Source organism: Hyaena hyaena, unplaced genomic scaffold, assembly GCF_003009895.1.
Source record: "Hyaena hyaena isolate Hyena2069 unplaced genomic scaffold, ASM300989v1 scaffold_988, whole genome shotgun sequence".
In the NCBI taxonomy this organism is placed as follows: Eukaryota; Metazoa; Chordata; class Mammalia; order Carnivora; family Hyaenidae; genus Hyaena; species Hyaena hyaena.
In genome coordinates, this window is record NW_024081611.1 from 674,071 (window position 1) to 690,191 (window position 16,121).

The 16,121-nt window shown below is 43.0% G+C and overlaps 1 protein-coding gene across 1 annotated transcript in view; it reads right to left on the reverse strand.

Moving 5' to 3' along the window:
• Positions 1-16,121, reverse strand: part of LOC120223291 (complement C3-like) — a gene marked incomplete at its 5' end in the record, with an annotated part of 43,400 nt that overhangs the window by 17,419 nt on the left and 9,860 nt on the right. The window contains 4 exon segments of the mRNA XM_039221335.1: positions 289-501; positions 598-740; positions 6,537-6,622; positions 6,901-7,009. Of these exon segments, the coding sequence (XP_039077266.1) occupies positions 289-501; positions 598-740; positions 6,537-6,622; positions 6,901-7,009 (551 nt within the window).

The following is a 16,121-nucleotide window of genomic DNA, read 5'->3' on the forward strand; positions in this document are numbered from 1 at the left end:
ACTGAGCCACCCAAGGCACCCCCAGGCTTTTATTTTTATTGACGACTTGATCTCGTATTATATTTGAGAATGTTCATCACTAGGAAAGAGTAGAAACGTAAATGTTCCTCACTCACTCACCCTAATCCCAGCCTTGCTTCCAAATTTGTAGGACTCCCAAATTTCCTAAGTTGGACACTGGACACTCCTGGTGTCTCAGGGTCAGGGTCTCCAACCTGTGTTGAAAGCATGGGGACACAGAAGCCTCTCCCGAAGGACAAGAGACTGCAGGTGCCCCCATGGACTCACCACGACCTTCAAGGTCTTCTTGATACCATCCATGATGAAACGATTATAGACAGCAGCCTTGACCTCCACCTCATGTAGACCGACCTTCAGAGGCACGATGACAAAAGGCACAGCCACTGAGGACTTGGCTGGGATTTCCAGAATCTGCTGGTAGGGCTTCTTGGCAGTGGTCTGAATGCAGAAGACTGGGTTGTAGAGCAGGTTCACCTTTACCTGTGAGGGAGAGAGTATTAGGGGAATGTGCCATGGTCCACCCCCCCCCCAACCATCAAAGCTCTCCATCATACCTCTGCCACCATGGAAACCCACCTTGAGCTCCCCCACATCCTGGTAATTGTAGAGAACAGCTCGGATCTCCACTTGCTCATTGCGCACCACAGAGTACGGCAGTTGCAGGTCGATGAAGAAGTCTTGCTTCACCGTGACCTCGTAGGGATCAGCCACGCAGATACCTGCCCAGGAGTGGAGTGTCAAGGGGAGGAGGTGGACAGGGTCTCACTGCTTACCCCTGACTGTGGGAGCTGTGTCAAGCTCAGCCTGTGTTTGTAGAAGCCCGTGGGCTAAACAATTGTAAAGGTGATACATTACCGATAGCAGTGGCAGCTGGGAGTCACTGCGATGTATGATTTCCATTTCTTCTTGTAGTTTTATTCATAGGTAGGTGTGCAGGGGGGAAGAGCTAAGGCATACTTGAAGGGTCCATACCTGTGCTCTCCAAAATGGTAGCCTGAACTCTCTCTGGTCCCTGGGCACTTGGAATGTGGCTAGCTCAGAAAACTTTTTAACATATGTTTGGAAGACATTGGATATGTCAATCTACCTTTTCAATTGTACATTTTACAAATCCTAAAATACACATAAAAATATTTCCTTTGAAAGGCTAGGGACACCTTTCCACTGACTAGCTCAGTCGGTGGAGAGCATGACTCTTGATCTTAGGCTCATGAGTTTGAGCCCCATGGTGGGGGGTGAAGAGATGACTTACAAATAAAATTAAAATCTCAAAAAAGAAAAAGAGTAGCCCCCTCATTGAAATGCTCTGCAGATATAAAATATATGCTACATCAAAGGCTTAGTAAAACAAATAGAATGTATCATTCATCATTTTGAGATATTAATAGATTATTCTCAAATATGAATAGATGGTTATTATAACATTATTATGAATGTGGTGGTAGGTTTTTTAAACGTATTTTTCAACATATTTTTCAAAATATTTACCACATATTGAATAGTTTGGAGATATTTGGTTATAGAAAATGTATAATAAAAATGGATTTCTCTTCCTCCTTTTTTATGGGGCTACCAGAAGATTTAAAACGACAAACAGCTATATCATATTTCTGGTGGACAGTGATCTACAGGGAGTGAAAATCATGATGAAAGCAATGGTTAATTTCTGATTCAACAGCTACTAGGTTATATTCAAGCAAAGGATTAACTCAAGCAAAATTTGCAAAAGTATTATCATTTAAAAATATTACACTAAAAAAATAAATAGAAACACTGTTGCACCAAGAAGTATATTAAAATTTGGGGCACCTGGGTGGCTCAGTTGGTTAAGTATCCAACTCTTGATTTTGGCTCAGGTCATGATCTCCAGGGTTCCTGAGTTGGAGCCTTGTGTCAGACTCTGAGCTGATGGTGCGGAGATTGCTTGGGATTCTCTTTCTCTCTCTCTGCCTTGCACACTATCTGTATCCCTTTCTCTCTCAAAAAATAAGTAAATATTTTATTTTTTTAAGTAAAAAATTTTTAATGTTTTACTTATTTTTGAGAGAGAGATAGAGACAGTGTGAGCAGGGGAGGGACAGAGAGAGAGACACACACAGAATCTGAAACAGGCTCCAGGCTCTGAGCTAGCTGTCAGCACAGAGCTCAATGCAGGGCTCAAACCCACGAAACGTGGGATCATGACCTGAGCCGAAGTTGGATGCTTAACCAACTGAGCCACCCAGGAGCCCTGTAAATATTTTAAAAATACAGCTAAAAAAGAAATTTATTATAATTTAATAATTATTTTTGTGTATTCATTGGCAAAAAAAATAGAGACTTGAAGAAAATGCTTATTTGCTAACCTACAGTCATTATTCATCATTCCTGGGGGATCTGGTATAGTCACAGGCGGTAGTTAGCAATTATTTACTATTCATTTTTGCATTTTTTAAAATGTTTATTTATTTTTGAGAGACAGAGCTAGAACAAGGGAGGGGCAGAAAAAGAGGGAGACACAGAATTCAAAGCAGTCTCCAGGTTCCGAGCTGTAAGCACAGAACCTGACATGGGGCTCGAACTCACGAGCCATGAGATCATTACCAGAGTCAAAGCCAGATGCTTAACCAACTGAGCCAACCAGACGCCATCCCCACCCCCCGTTTTCACGTTCTTACAGTCATATTTAATTTGAAAAACCAGCTTTTGCACCATAAATAGGAGGCTACATCCAGGGAAACAAAACGGTTTTGTTAAATACTGGCTAGCTTGCGTTGTGCCTGCGCAAAGCGGGACCTGCTCTCTCCTTGCTAATCAAGGTCGACAAGACCTGGAGAGGAGATGAAGGCACCTGTGCACCAGGCTTCGCTGTTCCCTTGAACAAGACAGAAGGACCGAAAGAGAACCAAAAACGGAGTGACTTCTGACACACCATCCGTGTTATGTTTAAGGCAGAGAAACGACTATTCTCCGTGATCCTGGAAGGACAGCTACATGTCGCCACTGGTTTGTCCAAACCCGCGGAAGGTACATCACTGAAAGGGAACCCTAAGCTACTGACTGCAGTTAATGATAATGTATCAATATTGTCCCATCAAATGTGGCAAATGTACCACTTAATGCAGAAAAGGGGAATTTGGGGGAATTGAGGAGTGAGTGGCAATTCTCTGTGCTTTGTGCTCAATGGTTTCTGTAAACCTAAAATTGTTTAAGAAAACCCATTAATTAAAAAAGCACACACACAACTGGGGCACTTGGGTAGCTCAGTCAGTTAAGTGCCTGACTTCGGCACAAAATCTTGCAGTTCATGGGTTTGAGCCCTGCATTGAGCTCTATGCTTAGAGCTCAAAGCCTGGGGCTTGCCTCGGGTTCTGTATCTCCCTCTCTGTCTGTCCCTTCCCTGCTCATGATCTGTGTCTCTCTGTCTCTCACACAATCACAGGAAGAAGTCTGGAAAACCTCCAAAACATGGAGGTTAAAGAACACCCTAGTAAAGAATGAATGGGCCAATCAGGTAATTAGAAAAGACATTTAAAAATATATGGAAACAATTGAAAATACAACAATCCAAATTCTTTGGGATGCAGCAAAGGCAGTCCTAAGAGGAAAGTACATTGCACTCCAGGCCTATTTCAAGAAATTAGAAAAAACACAAGTACAAAATCTAACAGCGCACCTAAAAGAACTAGAGGGAGAGCAAGAAGAGCACCCCAAACCCAGTAGGAGAAGAGAAATAATAAAAATCAGATCAGAAATAAACAATATAGAAACCAAAGAAACAGTTGAACAGATCAATGAAACCAAGAGTTGGTTTTATGAAAAAATAAACAAAATTGACAAACCTCTAGCCAGGCTTCTCAAAAAGAAAAGAGAGAGCACTCAAATAGACAAAATCATGAATGAAAATGGACTTATTACAACCAACCCCTCGGAAATATAAAAAATAAATAAACATTAAAAAAATAAAATATGTTTGGCTTCAATGGCTTACACTCATCAAATATCTGTAATGTGCCAGCCACCATTTTTTTTTTAATTTTTAATTTTTTATTTATTTCTAGGAGACAGAGAGAGAGACAGCGTGAGCAGGGGAGGGTCAGAGAGAGAGGGAGTCACAGACTGAAGCAGGCTCCAGGCTCTGAGCTGTCAGTCAGCACAGAGCCCGACGCGGGGCTCGAACCCAAGAACCGCGAGATCATGACCTAAGCGAAAGTCGGACGCCCAACCGACTAAGCCACCCAGGCGCCCCAAGCCACCATTTTTTTAAAAAATAGTTTATTGTCAAGTTGGTTTCCATAGAACACCCAGTGCTCATCCCCACAAGTGCCCTCCTCCATGCCCATCACCCCCCTTTCCCTCTCCCCGAACACCCATCAGTCCTCAGTTTGTTCTCAACATTCAAGAGTCTCTCATAGTTTGCCTGCCTCCCTCTCCCCCCATTTCCCCTCTTCTTCTCCCACACAGTCCTCCGTTAAGTTCATCCTAATCCTCTTATATGTGCAAACATATGGTAGCTGGCCTTCTCTGCCTGACTTATTTCACTCAGCATAACACCCTCAAGATCCATCCATGTTGCTACAATATATTAACTCATAAAATCCCTTGCACAATATTTGAGTGGCTACTATTTCTATTGCACCCATTTTATGGATGCACACAGAAGGTGAGTTACTTGACTCAGGCTGCACAGCTGCCTAGGGGAGGACCTGGGATTTGAACCCATGCATTTAAGCTTGAGAAGCTCCCTGCTTGTACCCCTGATGACTGTTCATTCACAGTAGCTCAGGAGTCTGAAATTTCTGAATTCCACTATTTACCTTCCTAAAATATATATTCTGTCTCTAAGTTAGCATTCCTGAAAGGTTCATCCACTGGTGATCTTGGGCAGGAGACTTTCCTTCCCTGGCTTCAGCATCCTCATTTGTAGAAAAATAATAGTACCAACCTCAGAGGGTTCTCGTGAGCACTGAATGAGATAATGTGCTGGGAGTCAAAAATGGTCCTGGGTAAGGAGCACCTGTATGGCTCAGTCAATTAAACATGTGACTCTTGGTTTCAGCTCAGGTCATGATCTCATCGTTTCATGAGATGGAGTCTTGCATTGGGCTCTGTGCAGCCATCACCACAGAGCCTGCCTGAGATTCTCTCTCCCTCTCTCTGCCCCTTCCAACTCTTGCTGCATCTCATTCTCTCTCTCTCTCTCAAAATAAATAAATACACTTTAAAAAGTCATACCTAGTAAGACACAGAGTCTGATCTGGGGCTTGAACTCATGAACTATGAGATCATGATTGGAGCTTAGTTGAGACACTTAACTGACAAAGCAACCCAGGCCCCTCACACACCTCCTTTTTAATGTTTCAGTATTTTCCCCACCTACTTTAATGCTCAGGGGAAGAATTAACCTTTAAAATGTACCTGAATCAGGCATGGGGTGGGGGGTCACACCTTTTCCCTCTTGCCTCAAACTCGGTGATGGCTCAGCCCAGTGCTGGCTTCTATTTACAATGGAGATAATTTGTTCATCATGGATTTTTTTTTTTTTTTGGCATTCACATCGATGTTTTCAAAATGATCACATGAAATTTTTACTCATCTGGGCTTAAAGTAAGTGCCTCCCTTTCCTCACCCTGCTCCGAGGCCTCCCTGGGACCACTCTCATTAGGCCAGGGCTCCTCAGCTCCCCCTGAAGTGGGCCCCCTGCCCCCTGGTTACCTTTTTTTGTCAGGTTTCACAATTCAACCACTGATGTTCCAATCATACATTTCATACTGCTTCCTCTTTTATATTTTCTTAATCAATTTACCCATCACCCTGTCAATATCACCCCTAAGGGTGTTTGTTGTTATAAATTATTCTGTATGATAGTACAATGGTAGATACATGTCCTTATACCTGTGTCCAAACCTATAGATCGTACGATGCTAAGAATGAACCCTCATGTCAATGACGAACTTGGGGTGATGACATGCATGTCAGGGTAACAAGTGCACCATGCTGGTGAGGATGCTGATAGTACATGTCAGCATGGGGGAGACTGTGTACGTCGGGGGTGGGCAGACTGGACGTATGTGGGAACTCTCGTACTCTCCCCTCAGTTTTGCTGTGAACCTAAAACTGTTCTCAAAAGAAAATCTATTGGGGCGCCTGGGTGGCTTGGTCGGTTAGGCGTCCGACTTTCACTTGGGTCATGATCTCGCGGTTCGTGGGTTCGAGCCCCGCGTCAGGCTCTGTGCTGACTGCCAGCTCAGAGCCTGGAACCTGTTTCAGTCTGTGAATCCCTCTCTCTCTGACCCTCCCCTGCTCACGCTGTCTCTCTCTCCTAGAAATAAATAAAACATTAAAAAAAAAAAAGAAAATCTATTTACAAAAAGCACTGCCTTGTCACCCACAGAGTAGGATCTGACACCCCTCTTGTCACCTGGGAGCAGCGTGTCAGCCACCAAGACATAGGGGATCTCTCTGGATGGGATGAGAAAATGCCCAGTGGCCCTGGGTCCCTGCCCCCTAAGGATGGTGTCACCACCACTTCTCACCTTTCGTGTTTGACAAGCTCACGGCCAGAATCTCCCAGGTGGTGATGGAGTCTTTCAAAAATATATTTATGGTCTTTGTGGAGATTCTGGATGGGGGAGAAGTGGGGCATCAGGAGGAGGTAGGTGTCAGGGATGTGGGGGAAGAGCTGGTGTGGAGGGGCCCCAAGGGGCAGGTTGGAGGGGGGTGGGGGCGGGGCCCATGGAAGTAGATGGACTCTTGATGTTTTTCTAGACTGGGTTGTGGGGTTGCACAGTGATTCCAGAAAAGAGGGGCATGGGGTACATGTAAATGAAGTGGTCCAGCCGGGGCTGCTATAGGAGCTGGCCTGGGGGGTGGATTGAAGTGGGGGTATCTCAGCCTTACCCATCTTTCACAGGTTCTCTGAGTTCCTCCATGCGCCACAGCCAGCTCTGAGGGAACTGGCTTCGGGAAATAATATCTTCATCCAGGATTTCAGTCTCATCCAAGTCACCTGGGAGGCACGGGGTGAGGAGGGGGTAATCTGGGTTTAGAACAGACCCCTTTCTCCACTGAACCCAGAGATACTTATCTCTACATATCTGAAGCGGTTCCCACCAGCAAAACACACCACAGTCCATGATGGCAGGGGGGGATGGCGGGGGGACAGGCATGTTTGCCTTATTGCTCCTCCCCTCCCATTATTAAAAATGACAAACTCCACACCCGAAAAACAAAACAACCCAGTGAAGAAATGGGCAGAAGATATGAACAGACACTTTTCCAAAGAGGACAATCAGATGGCCAACAGACACATGAAACGATGCTCAGCGTCCCTCCTCATCAGGGAAATACAAATCAAAACCACACTGAAATACCACCTCACGCCAGTCAGAGTGGCTAAAATGAATAAATCAGAGAACTCTAGATGCTGGCGAGGATGTGGAGAAACGGACACCCTCCTACACTCTTGGTGGGCATGTAAACTGGTGCAGCCCCTCTGGAAAACAGTGCAGAGGAACCTCAAAAAACTAACAATAGAACTCCCCTATGACCCAGCAATAGCACTGCTAGGAATTTACCCAAGGGATACAGGAGTGCTGATGCATAGGGGCACATGTACCCCAATGTTCAGAGCAGCACTCTCAACAATAGCCAAAACATGGAAAGAGCCTAAGTGTCCATCAATGGACGAATGGATCAAGAAGATGTGGTTCATCTATACAATGTAATACTACATGGCAATGAGAAAGGATGAAATCTGGCCATGTGTAGCAACATGGATGGACCTTGAGGGTGTTATGCTGAGCGAAATAAGTCAGGCAGAGAAGGACAGACACCATGTGTTTGCACATATAGGAGGATTAGGGGGAACTTAACGGAGGACCATGGGGGAGGAGAAGGGGAAAAATAGTTGGGGAGAGGGAGGGAGGCAAAGCATGAGAGACTCTTGAATGCTGAGAACAAACTGAGGACTGATGGGGGTGTGGGGGAGGGAAAGGGGGGTGATGGGCATGGAGGAGGGCACTTGTGGGGATGAGCACTGGGTGTTCTATGGAAACCAACTTGACAATAAACTATTTTTAAAAAATAAATAAAAACGAAGAAAAGATAACACCACACCAAAAAAGTGACATTTCATAACTGTGTTGGTACAAAGGCAAAAATAGTCCAGGCAGGGTCATATTATTTCCCCCTCATCTGATTTTCACAGGAATGAAATCATTTGCGTGAGTCTCTGAGCAGGTGGCTCCCAGGCTCCGTGCCTGCTGCATCTGATGGTTGTGGTCCCCAAGCAAACAGGTGGCTCAAGAGACTCCTCAGAGTGTCTCCCCAGAGATGGGGTGGCCTTTTGAGCAGGCCTGACACCATCAGCGAGTAGATGAAGTATGGCCAGAATACGGTTCAACCCTGTCTGGGCTTTCCTCAAAACACGAGGGGCGATTGTAACGTGGCTCTCGGTCTGCCTAGAAACAAAGTAGGTGAAATCCACTGAAGCCTAAATCCACCTATATTGTGGAATAATCCACCAAAGTGCCTGTGGGATACAAACATACAAATAACTCTCTGTCTCACCCCAAACTGACTAAAGAAATTACACAATTTGGAGCATCTGGGTGGCTTAGTTGGTTGGTGTCCGACTTCTGCTCAAGTCATGATCTCACGGTTGGTGAATTCGACCCCTGCATCAAGCTCGCCGCTGTCCATGTGAGCCTGCTTGGGATCGTCTCTCCCTTCCTCTCTCTGCCCCTTCCCTGCATTTACAATTGCACCAAGAATTATAAAATACCTAGAAATAAACCTAACCAAAGAGGTAAAAGACCTGTACACTGAATACTGTAGAAAGCATATGAATGAAATACAAGAAGACACAAAGAAATGGAAAAACATTGCATGCTCATGGATTGGAAGAACAAATATTTATAAAGTGTTGATATTACTCAAAGTAATCTATACATTCAATACAATCCCAATGAAAATAGCACCAGTAGTCTTCACAGAGATAGAACAAACAATCCTAAATTTTTATGAAACCCCAAAAGACCCCAAACAGCCAAAGTAATGGTGAAAAAAACAAAACTAAACAAAAACCAAAGGTGAAGACATCACAGTCCTGGACTTAAGTCTGTATTACAAAGCGGTAATCATCAAGACAGTATGGTATTGTCACAAAGACAGACACATTGACCTGTGAAATAGAACAGAGAACCCAGAAATGGACCCATAAATGTATGGCCAACTAATCTTCCACAAAGCAGGGAAGAGTATCCAATGGAAAAAAAAGACAGTCTCTTTAGCAAATCGTGCCGGGAGAATTGGACAGCAACACGCAGAAGAATGAACCTGGACCACTTTCTTACACCACACACAAAAATAAATTGAAAATGGATGAAAGACCTAAATGTGAGACAGGAAAACATCAAGATCCTACATGAGAAAACAGGCAGAAATCCCTTTGGCATCTCCCGCAGCAACCTCTTACTTAACATGTCTCCAAAGGCAAGAGAAATGAAGGAAAAACGAACTGTTTGGGATTTCATCAAGATAAAAAGCTTCTGCACAGCAAAGGAAATAATTAACAAAACTAAAAGACAACAGAAGGAATGGGAGAAAGTGTTTGCAAATGACATAGCAGATAAAGCGTTAATATCTGAAACCTATAAAGACCCCACCAAACTCAACATCTAAAAAAAAATAATCCAGTGAAGAAATGGGCAGAAGACATGAATAGACACTTTTCCAAAGAAAACATCCAGATGGTAAGCGGACACATGAAAAGATGCTCAACATCACTCATCATCAGGGAAATACAAACCGAAACCACACTGAGATACCACCTCACACTGGTCAGAGTGACTAAAAGTAACAACTCAGGAAACAACAGATGTTGGCAAGGATGTGGAGAAAGGGGAACACTCTTGCACTGTTGGTGGGAATGCAAACTGGTGCAGCCACTCTGGAAAATGGTATGGAGCTCCCTCAAAAAATTAAAATTACATTTACACTATGACCCAACAATAGAACCTCTAGGAATTTATCCAAAGGATACAGGAGTGCTGATTTGTAAGGGCGCATGTACCCCAGGGTTTACAGTCACGCTATCAACAACAGCCAAATTATGGAAAGATCCTGAATGTTCACAAACTTATGGATGGCGATAGATATAGAGAATAAAATACTACTTGGTGATGAAATCTTGCCATTTGCAACAATGTGGATGGAACTGGAGGGTATTATCCTAAGCAAATTAGTCAAAGACAGATACCATATGATTTTACTCATATGTGGAATTTGAGAAACTTAACAGAAGACCATAGGGAAAGGGAAGGAAAAACAAGATACAAAGAGGGAGGCAAACTGCAAGAGACTCTTAAATGCAGAGAGCAGACTGGGGATAGATGGGAGTGAGGGGTTGGGGAGATGGGGAAAATGGGTGATGGGAGTTGAGGAGGGCACTTGTTGGGATGAGCACTGGGGGTTGTACGTAAGTGATGAATCACAGAAATCCATTACTGCAGCCAAGGCTACACTGCATTGACATACATTTATATAAAAAATATTTTTTAAAAAAGAAATTACACAAAGCTAGGGGAGAAAACACCTGAGCATGTGTAAGCTATATCCCAGTAGATTGGATACTTTTGTGTAATTTTCCTCCTTGAGAAAGCAAGTCTGTAGGTCGCTGGAGCAGAAGACAGCAAGCCTAGGTTAGAATAATTTGCACAAACTGAAGATACAGCCCTTTGCTCATGTGTATTGGGAATCTTTGTGTCTTTTTTTGGGGGGTGGTGGTGGTGGAAGAAGTGCTATCCTTCCAGCTAAAATAATTTAAAAATATTTGTTCCCTGGGAATGTCTGCCTTTAATAGGTACTGCATATTCTTAAGCAATAAATTTAAAAAATAAGTAATAAAATAAAACATAAATGTGCACTAAAGGTATGTGTTACTCTATAAGAAGTCCATATCTGCTGTCATACACGCTACGTAAAAACTGATTGTGGGGGAAATTTCCGTTGGCTTAAATTTTGCAATGATCTGATAGCAAAAAGAGGTTTAAACATTGACTATACAAGAATAAAGAGGAAGTCCACAGTGGAGGGACCCAGCAGACGGCCCCTTAATCATGTGATCAGGGCTCACGGCACCAACAACGGATGAATCAATGTCTTTAGGCTCCTGATATGATGCACTGAGAATCCAAATGTCTCTTCTGTGACAGTGCTGCCCCCAAATGCAAAGCCTGGAGGTCACTATGAGGACACATAGAGCCAGCCCAGACCGCGGGACAGCCCCCCAACAGCTGGCCGTGAAAGTCACTAAAAGACGGATGCACTGCCAGGGGTTGAGCAGATCCAAGGACACTAAGGAGACCCCACCAGTAAATACGACGTCTGTTCCTAGACCAGAACCTTTTCCTATAAAGGACCCAAACAAACCAGACCACCCAAGCCAAAGGGAAACCACTGGCAAACCTGAGTGGGGTTGGAGGGTTTGGAGGTGGTAACGAGTCACCATTAATATCCTAACTCTGATGACTGTGCTGTGGTTTTGTGGGAGAATATCTTTGCTTCTAGAAATTCCATACACAGCTAATTAGGGGTGGTGGAGTCTTAAACGGTTCAGAAGGATAAATGGTTCAATGCCCATTTCTCCTTTTACTGTTTGAGACCCTTTAAAGACAAAACCCAAAAAAGATGAGTATGTTTGCTTGGATTGGGCAGCCTGCTGCTGGGATGTTTCCCCATCTTCCTTAGTTTTTAAGCAAAGAGGTTCTGTGTTGTGATTTTTCATCCTGTGGTTGATAAGGAAATTTCTCTCGGTTTCACAAGCTGCTCGCACTGGCCTTTGTTCTTGGAGCCCAATTTGAATGACACCGTTTCTGGTCCCCCACGAAAATGATGTGCAAGAGAAGTGTTCAAACGGCCAGTGAGAAGGGTCAGCGGAGCAGTCGCCGCTCTGAACAGTGGTTAACAAGAGCAATCGGGGCCAGGTAGGCTGAGTGGGGAACCTGCCAGGGTGACCCTCACGCAAGGTGCCAAGCCGCCCCTGGCTCGGTGGGCTCGCTGTGGGTTTGGTTTCCACTGCACCCATTCTAGCAGAAAGGCCTTTCTCTACTTAAGACACATAAAAAAGCATCTTTAAAAAGCAGGGATCAGGCNGAGCCAGCCCAGACCGCGGGACAGCCCCCCAACAGCTGGCCGTGAAAGTCACTAAAAGACGGATGCACTGCCAGGGGTTGAGCAGATCCAAGGACACTAAGGAGACCCCACCAGTAAATACGACGTCTGCTCCTGGACCAGAACCTTTTCCTATAAAGCACCCAAACCAAACCAGACCACCCAAGCCAAAGGGAAACCACTGGCAAACCTGAGTGGGGTTGGAGGGTTTGGAGGTGGTAACGAGTCACCATTAATATCCTAACTCTGATGACTGTGCTGTGGTTTTGTGGGAGAATATCTTTGCTTCTAGAAATTCCATACACAGCTAATTAGGGGTGGTGGAGTCTTAAACGGTTCAGAAGGATAAATGGTTCAATGCCCATTTCTCCTTTTACTGTTTGAGACCCTTTAAAGACAAAACCCAAAAAAGATGAGTATGTTTGCTTGGATTGGGCAGCCTGCTGCTGGGATGTTTCCCCATCTTCCTTAGTTTTTAAGCAAAGAGGTTCTGTGTTGTGATTTTTCATCCTGTGGTTGATAAGGAAATTTCTCTCGGTTTCACAAGCTGCTCGCACTGGCCTTTGTTCTTGGAGCCCAATTTGAATGACACCGTTTCTGGTCCCCCACGAAAATGATGTGCAAGAGAAGTGTTCAAACGGCCAGTGAGAAGGGTCAACGGAGCAGCCGCCGCTCTTGCACACAGTGGTTAAAAAGAGCAATCGGGACCAGGTGGGTCAAGCAGGGAACCTGCCAGGGTGACCCTCACGCAAGGTGCCAAGCCGCCCCTGGCTCGGTGGGCTCGCTGTGGGTTTGGTTTCCACTGCACCCATTCTAGCAGAAAGGCCTTTCTCTACTTAAGACACATAAAAAAGCATCTTTAAAAAGCAGGGATCAGGCCTCACTGGGCTCAAAGCCTCTGAGCAAATAGCAGGTAGGATTCCCGTCAGTTCTGTCAGGGCCGCCTTGGGGGGAGAGGGGGATGCTGGTTCTGCTTTCAATGGGATCCTTGTAAGAGAAATTTCTCTTGGTGTAAGATTTATTTGACCTGTCAGAAAATCTTCAATGTGATGAACAGAAAAAATATGCAGCCATGAATCCTCTATCCAGCAAGCTTGTCATTCAGAATAGAAGGAGAGATAAAGGTTTTCCCAAATAAACAAAAATTGAAAGAATTCATCACCACTAAACCAGCCCTACAAGAAATCCTGAGGGGGACTCTATGAGGGAAATGTTGCAAGGGACACAAGGTACCAGAGACACCACCACAAGCATGAATCCTACAGAGAATGCAATGACTCTAAACCCATATCTTTCAATAATACCACTGAATGTAAATGGAATAAATGCTCCCATCAAAAGACATAGGGTAGCAGAATGGATACAAAAACAAAATCCATCTACTTGCTGTCTACAAGAAACTCATTTTAGACCTGAGGACACCTTCAGATTGAAAGTAAAGAGTGGAGAAATATCTATCATGCTACTGGAAGTCAAAAGAAAGCTGGCATAGCCATACTTATATCAGACAAGCTGGACTTTAAAGATGGTAACAAGGGATGAAGAAGGGCATTATATAATAATTACAGGGTTTATCCATCAGGAAGAGATAATAATTATAAATGTCTATGCACCAAATTCGGAAGCACCCAAATACATAAAACAATTAATCACAAACAGAAACAATCTTATGGATAAGAATGTGCTAATACTAGGGGACTTTAGTACTCCACTTACAGCAATGGATAGATCAACTAGACAGAAAATCACTAAAGAAACAATGGCTTGAATGACACATTGGACCAGATGGATTTGACAGATATATTTAGAACTCTACATCCTGAGGCTATGGAATTCACTTTATTCTCATGTGGGCATGGCACATTCTCCAAGATAGATCACATACTGGGAAATAAAGGAGTCCTCAATAAATATAAAAGAATTGAGATCATACCATGCACACTTTCAGACCACAATGCTATGAAACTTGAAATCATCACAGGAAAAAATCTGGAAAACCTCGAAAAACATGGAGGTTAAAGAACACCCTACAAAGAATGAATGGGCTAATCAGTCAATTAGAGAAGAAATTAAAAATATATATGGAAACAAATGAAAATGAAAATACAACAATCCAAACTCTTTGGGATGCGGCAAAGGCAGTCCTAAGAGAAAAGTACATTGCACTCCAGGCATATTTCAAGAAACTAGACAAAGCATAAATACAAAATATAACAGCGTACCTAAAGGAACTAGAAGCAGAGCAGCAAGAGCGCCCAAAACCAAGCAGAAGAAGAGAAATAATAAAGATCAGGGCAGAAATAAAACAATATAAAACAATATGGAATCCAAAAAAACAGTTGAACAGATCAATGAAACCAAGAGTTGGTTTTTTGAAAAAAATAAACAAAATTGACAATCCGCTAGCCAAGCATCTCAAAAAGAAAAGAGAGAGCACCCAAATAGACAAAATCATGAATGAAAATGGATTTATTACAACCAATCTCTCAGAAATACAAGCAATTATCAGGGAATACTATGAAAAATTATATGCCAACAAACTGGACAACCTAGAAGAAATGGACAAATTCCTAAACACACACACACACTACCAAAATTCACACAGGAGGAGATAGAAAACCTAAACAGACCCATAACTAGTGAAGAAATTGAATCAGTTATCAAAAATCTCCCAACAAATAAGAGCCCTGGGCCAGATGGCTTCCCTGGGGAATTCTGCCAGACATTTAAATCAGAGTTAATACCCATTCTTCTCAAGTTATTCCAAAAAGTAGAAATGGAAGGAAAACTTCTGGACTCGTTCCGAAGCCAGCATCACTTTGATTCCCAAACCAGACAGAGATCCAGCAAAAAAGAGAACTACAGGCCAATATCCTTGATGAATACGGATGCAAAAATCCTCAATAAGATACTTGTAAATAGAATTCAACAGCATATTAAAAGAATTATCCACCATGATCAAGTGGGGTTCATTCCTGAATAAAGGATGGGTTCAATATTCACAAATCAACCAATGTGATACATCACATTAACAAAAGAAAAGATAAAAACCATATGATCATGTTGATAGATGCAGAAAAAGCATTTGACAAAATACAGCATTCATTTTTAATAAAGACCCTCAAGAAAGTTGGAATAGAAGGAACTTACTTAAACATCATAAAAGCCATTTATGAGAAGTCCTCAGCTAACATCCTCCTCAATGGGGAAAACCTGAGAGCTTTCCCCCTGAGATCAGGAACACGACAGGGATGTCACTCTCATCACTGTTGTTTCACATAGTGCTGGAAGTCCTAGCATCAGCAGTCAGACAACAAAAAGAAATAAAAGGCATCAGAATTGGCAAAGATGAAGGCAAACATTCACTTTTCACAGATGACATGATATTCTACATGGAAAACCTGACAGACTCCACCAGAAGCATACTAGAACTGATCCATGAATTCAGCAAAGTTGCAGGGTACAAAATCAACATACAGAAATCGGTTGTATTTTTATACACCAATTATGAACCAACAGAAAGAGAAATCAAGAAACTGATTCCATTCACAACTGCACAAAAAACCATAAAAAACCATAAAATACTTAGGAATAAAAGATATGAGATCTGTATGATGAAAATTATAGAAAACTTATGAAGGAAATTGAAGAAGACACCAAGAAATGGAAAAACATTACATGCTCATGGACTAGAAGAATAAATATAGTTAAAATGTCATTACCACCCAAAGCAATCTGCACATTCAATGCAATCCTAATCAAAATTGCACCAGCATTCTTCTCAAAACTAGAACAAACTATCCTAAAATTGATATGGAACCACAAAAGACCCCGAATAGAGAAAGTAATACTGAAGAAAACCAAAACGGGAGGCATCACCATCCTAGACTTTAGCCTCTACTACAAAGCTGTCATCATCAAGATAATATGGTATTGGCACAAAAAGT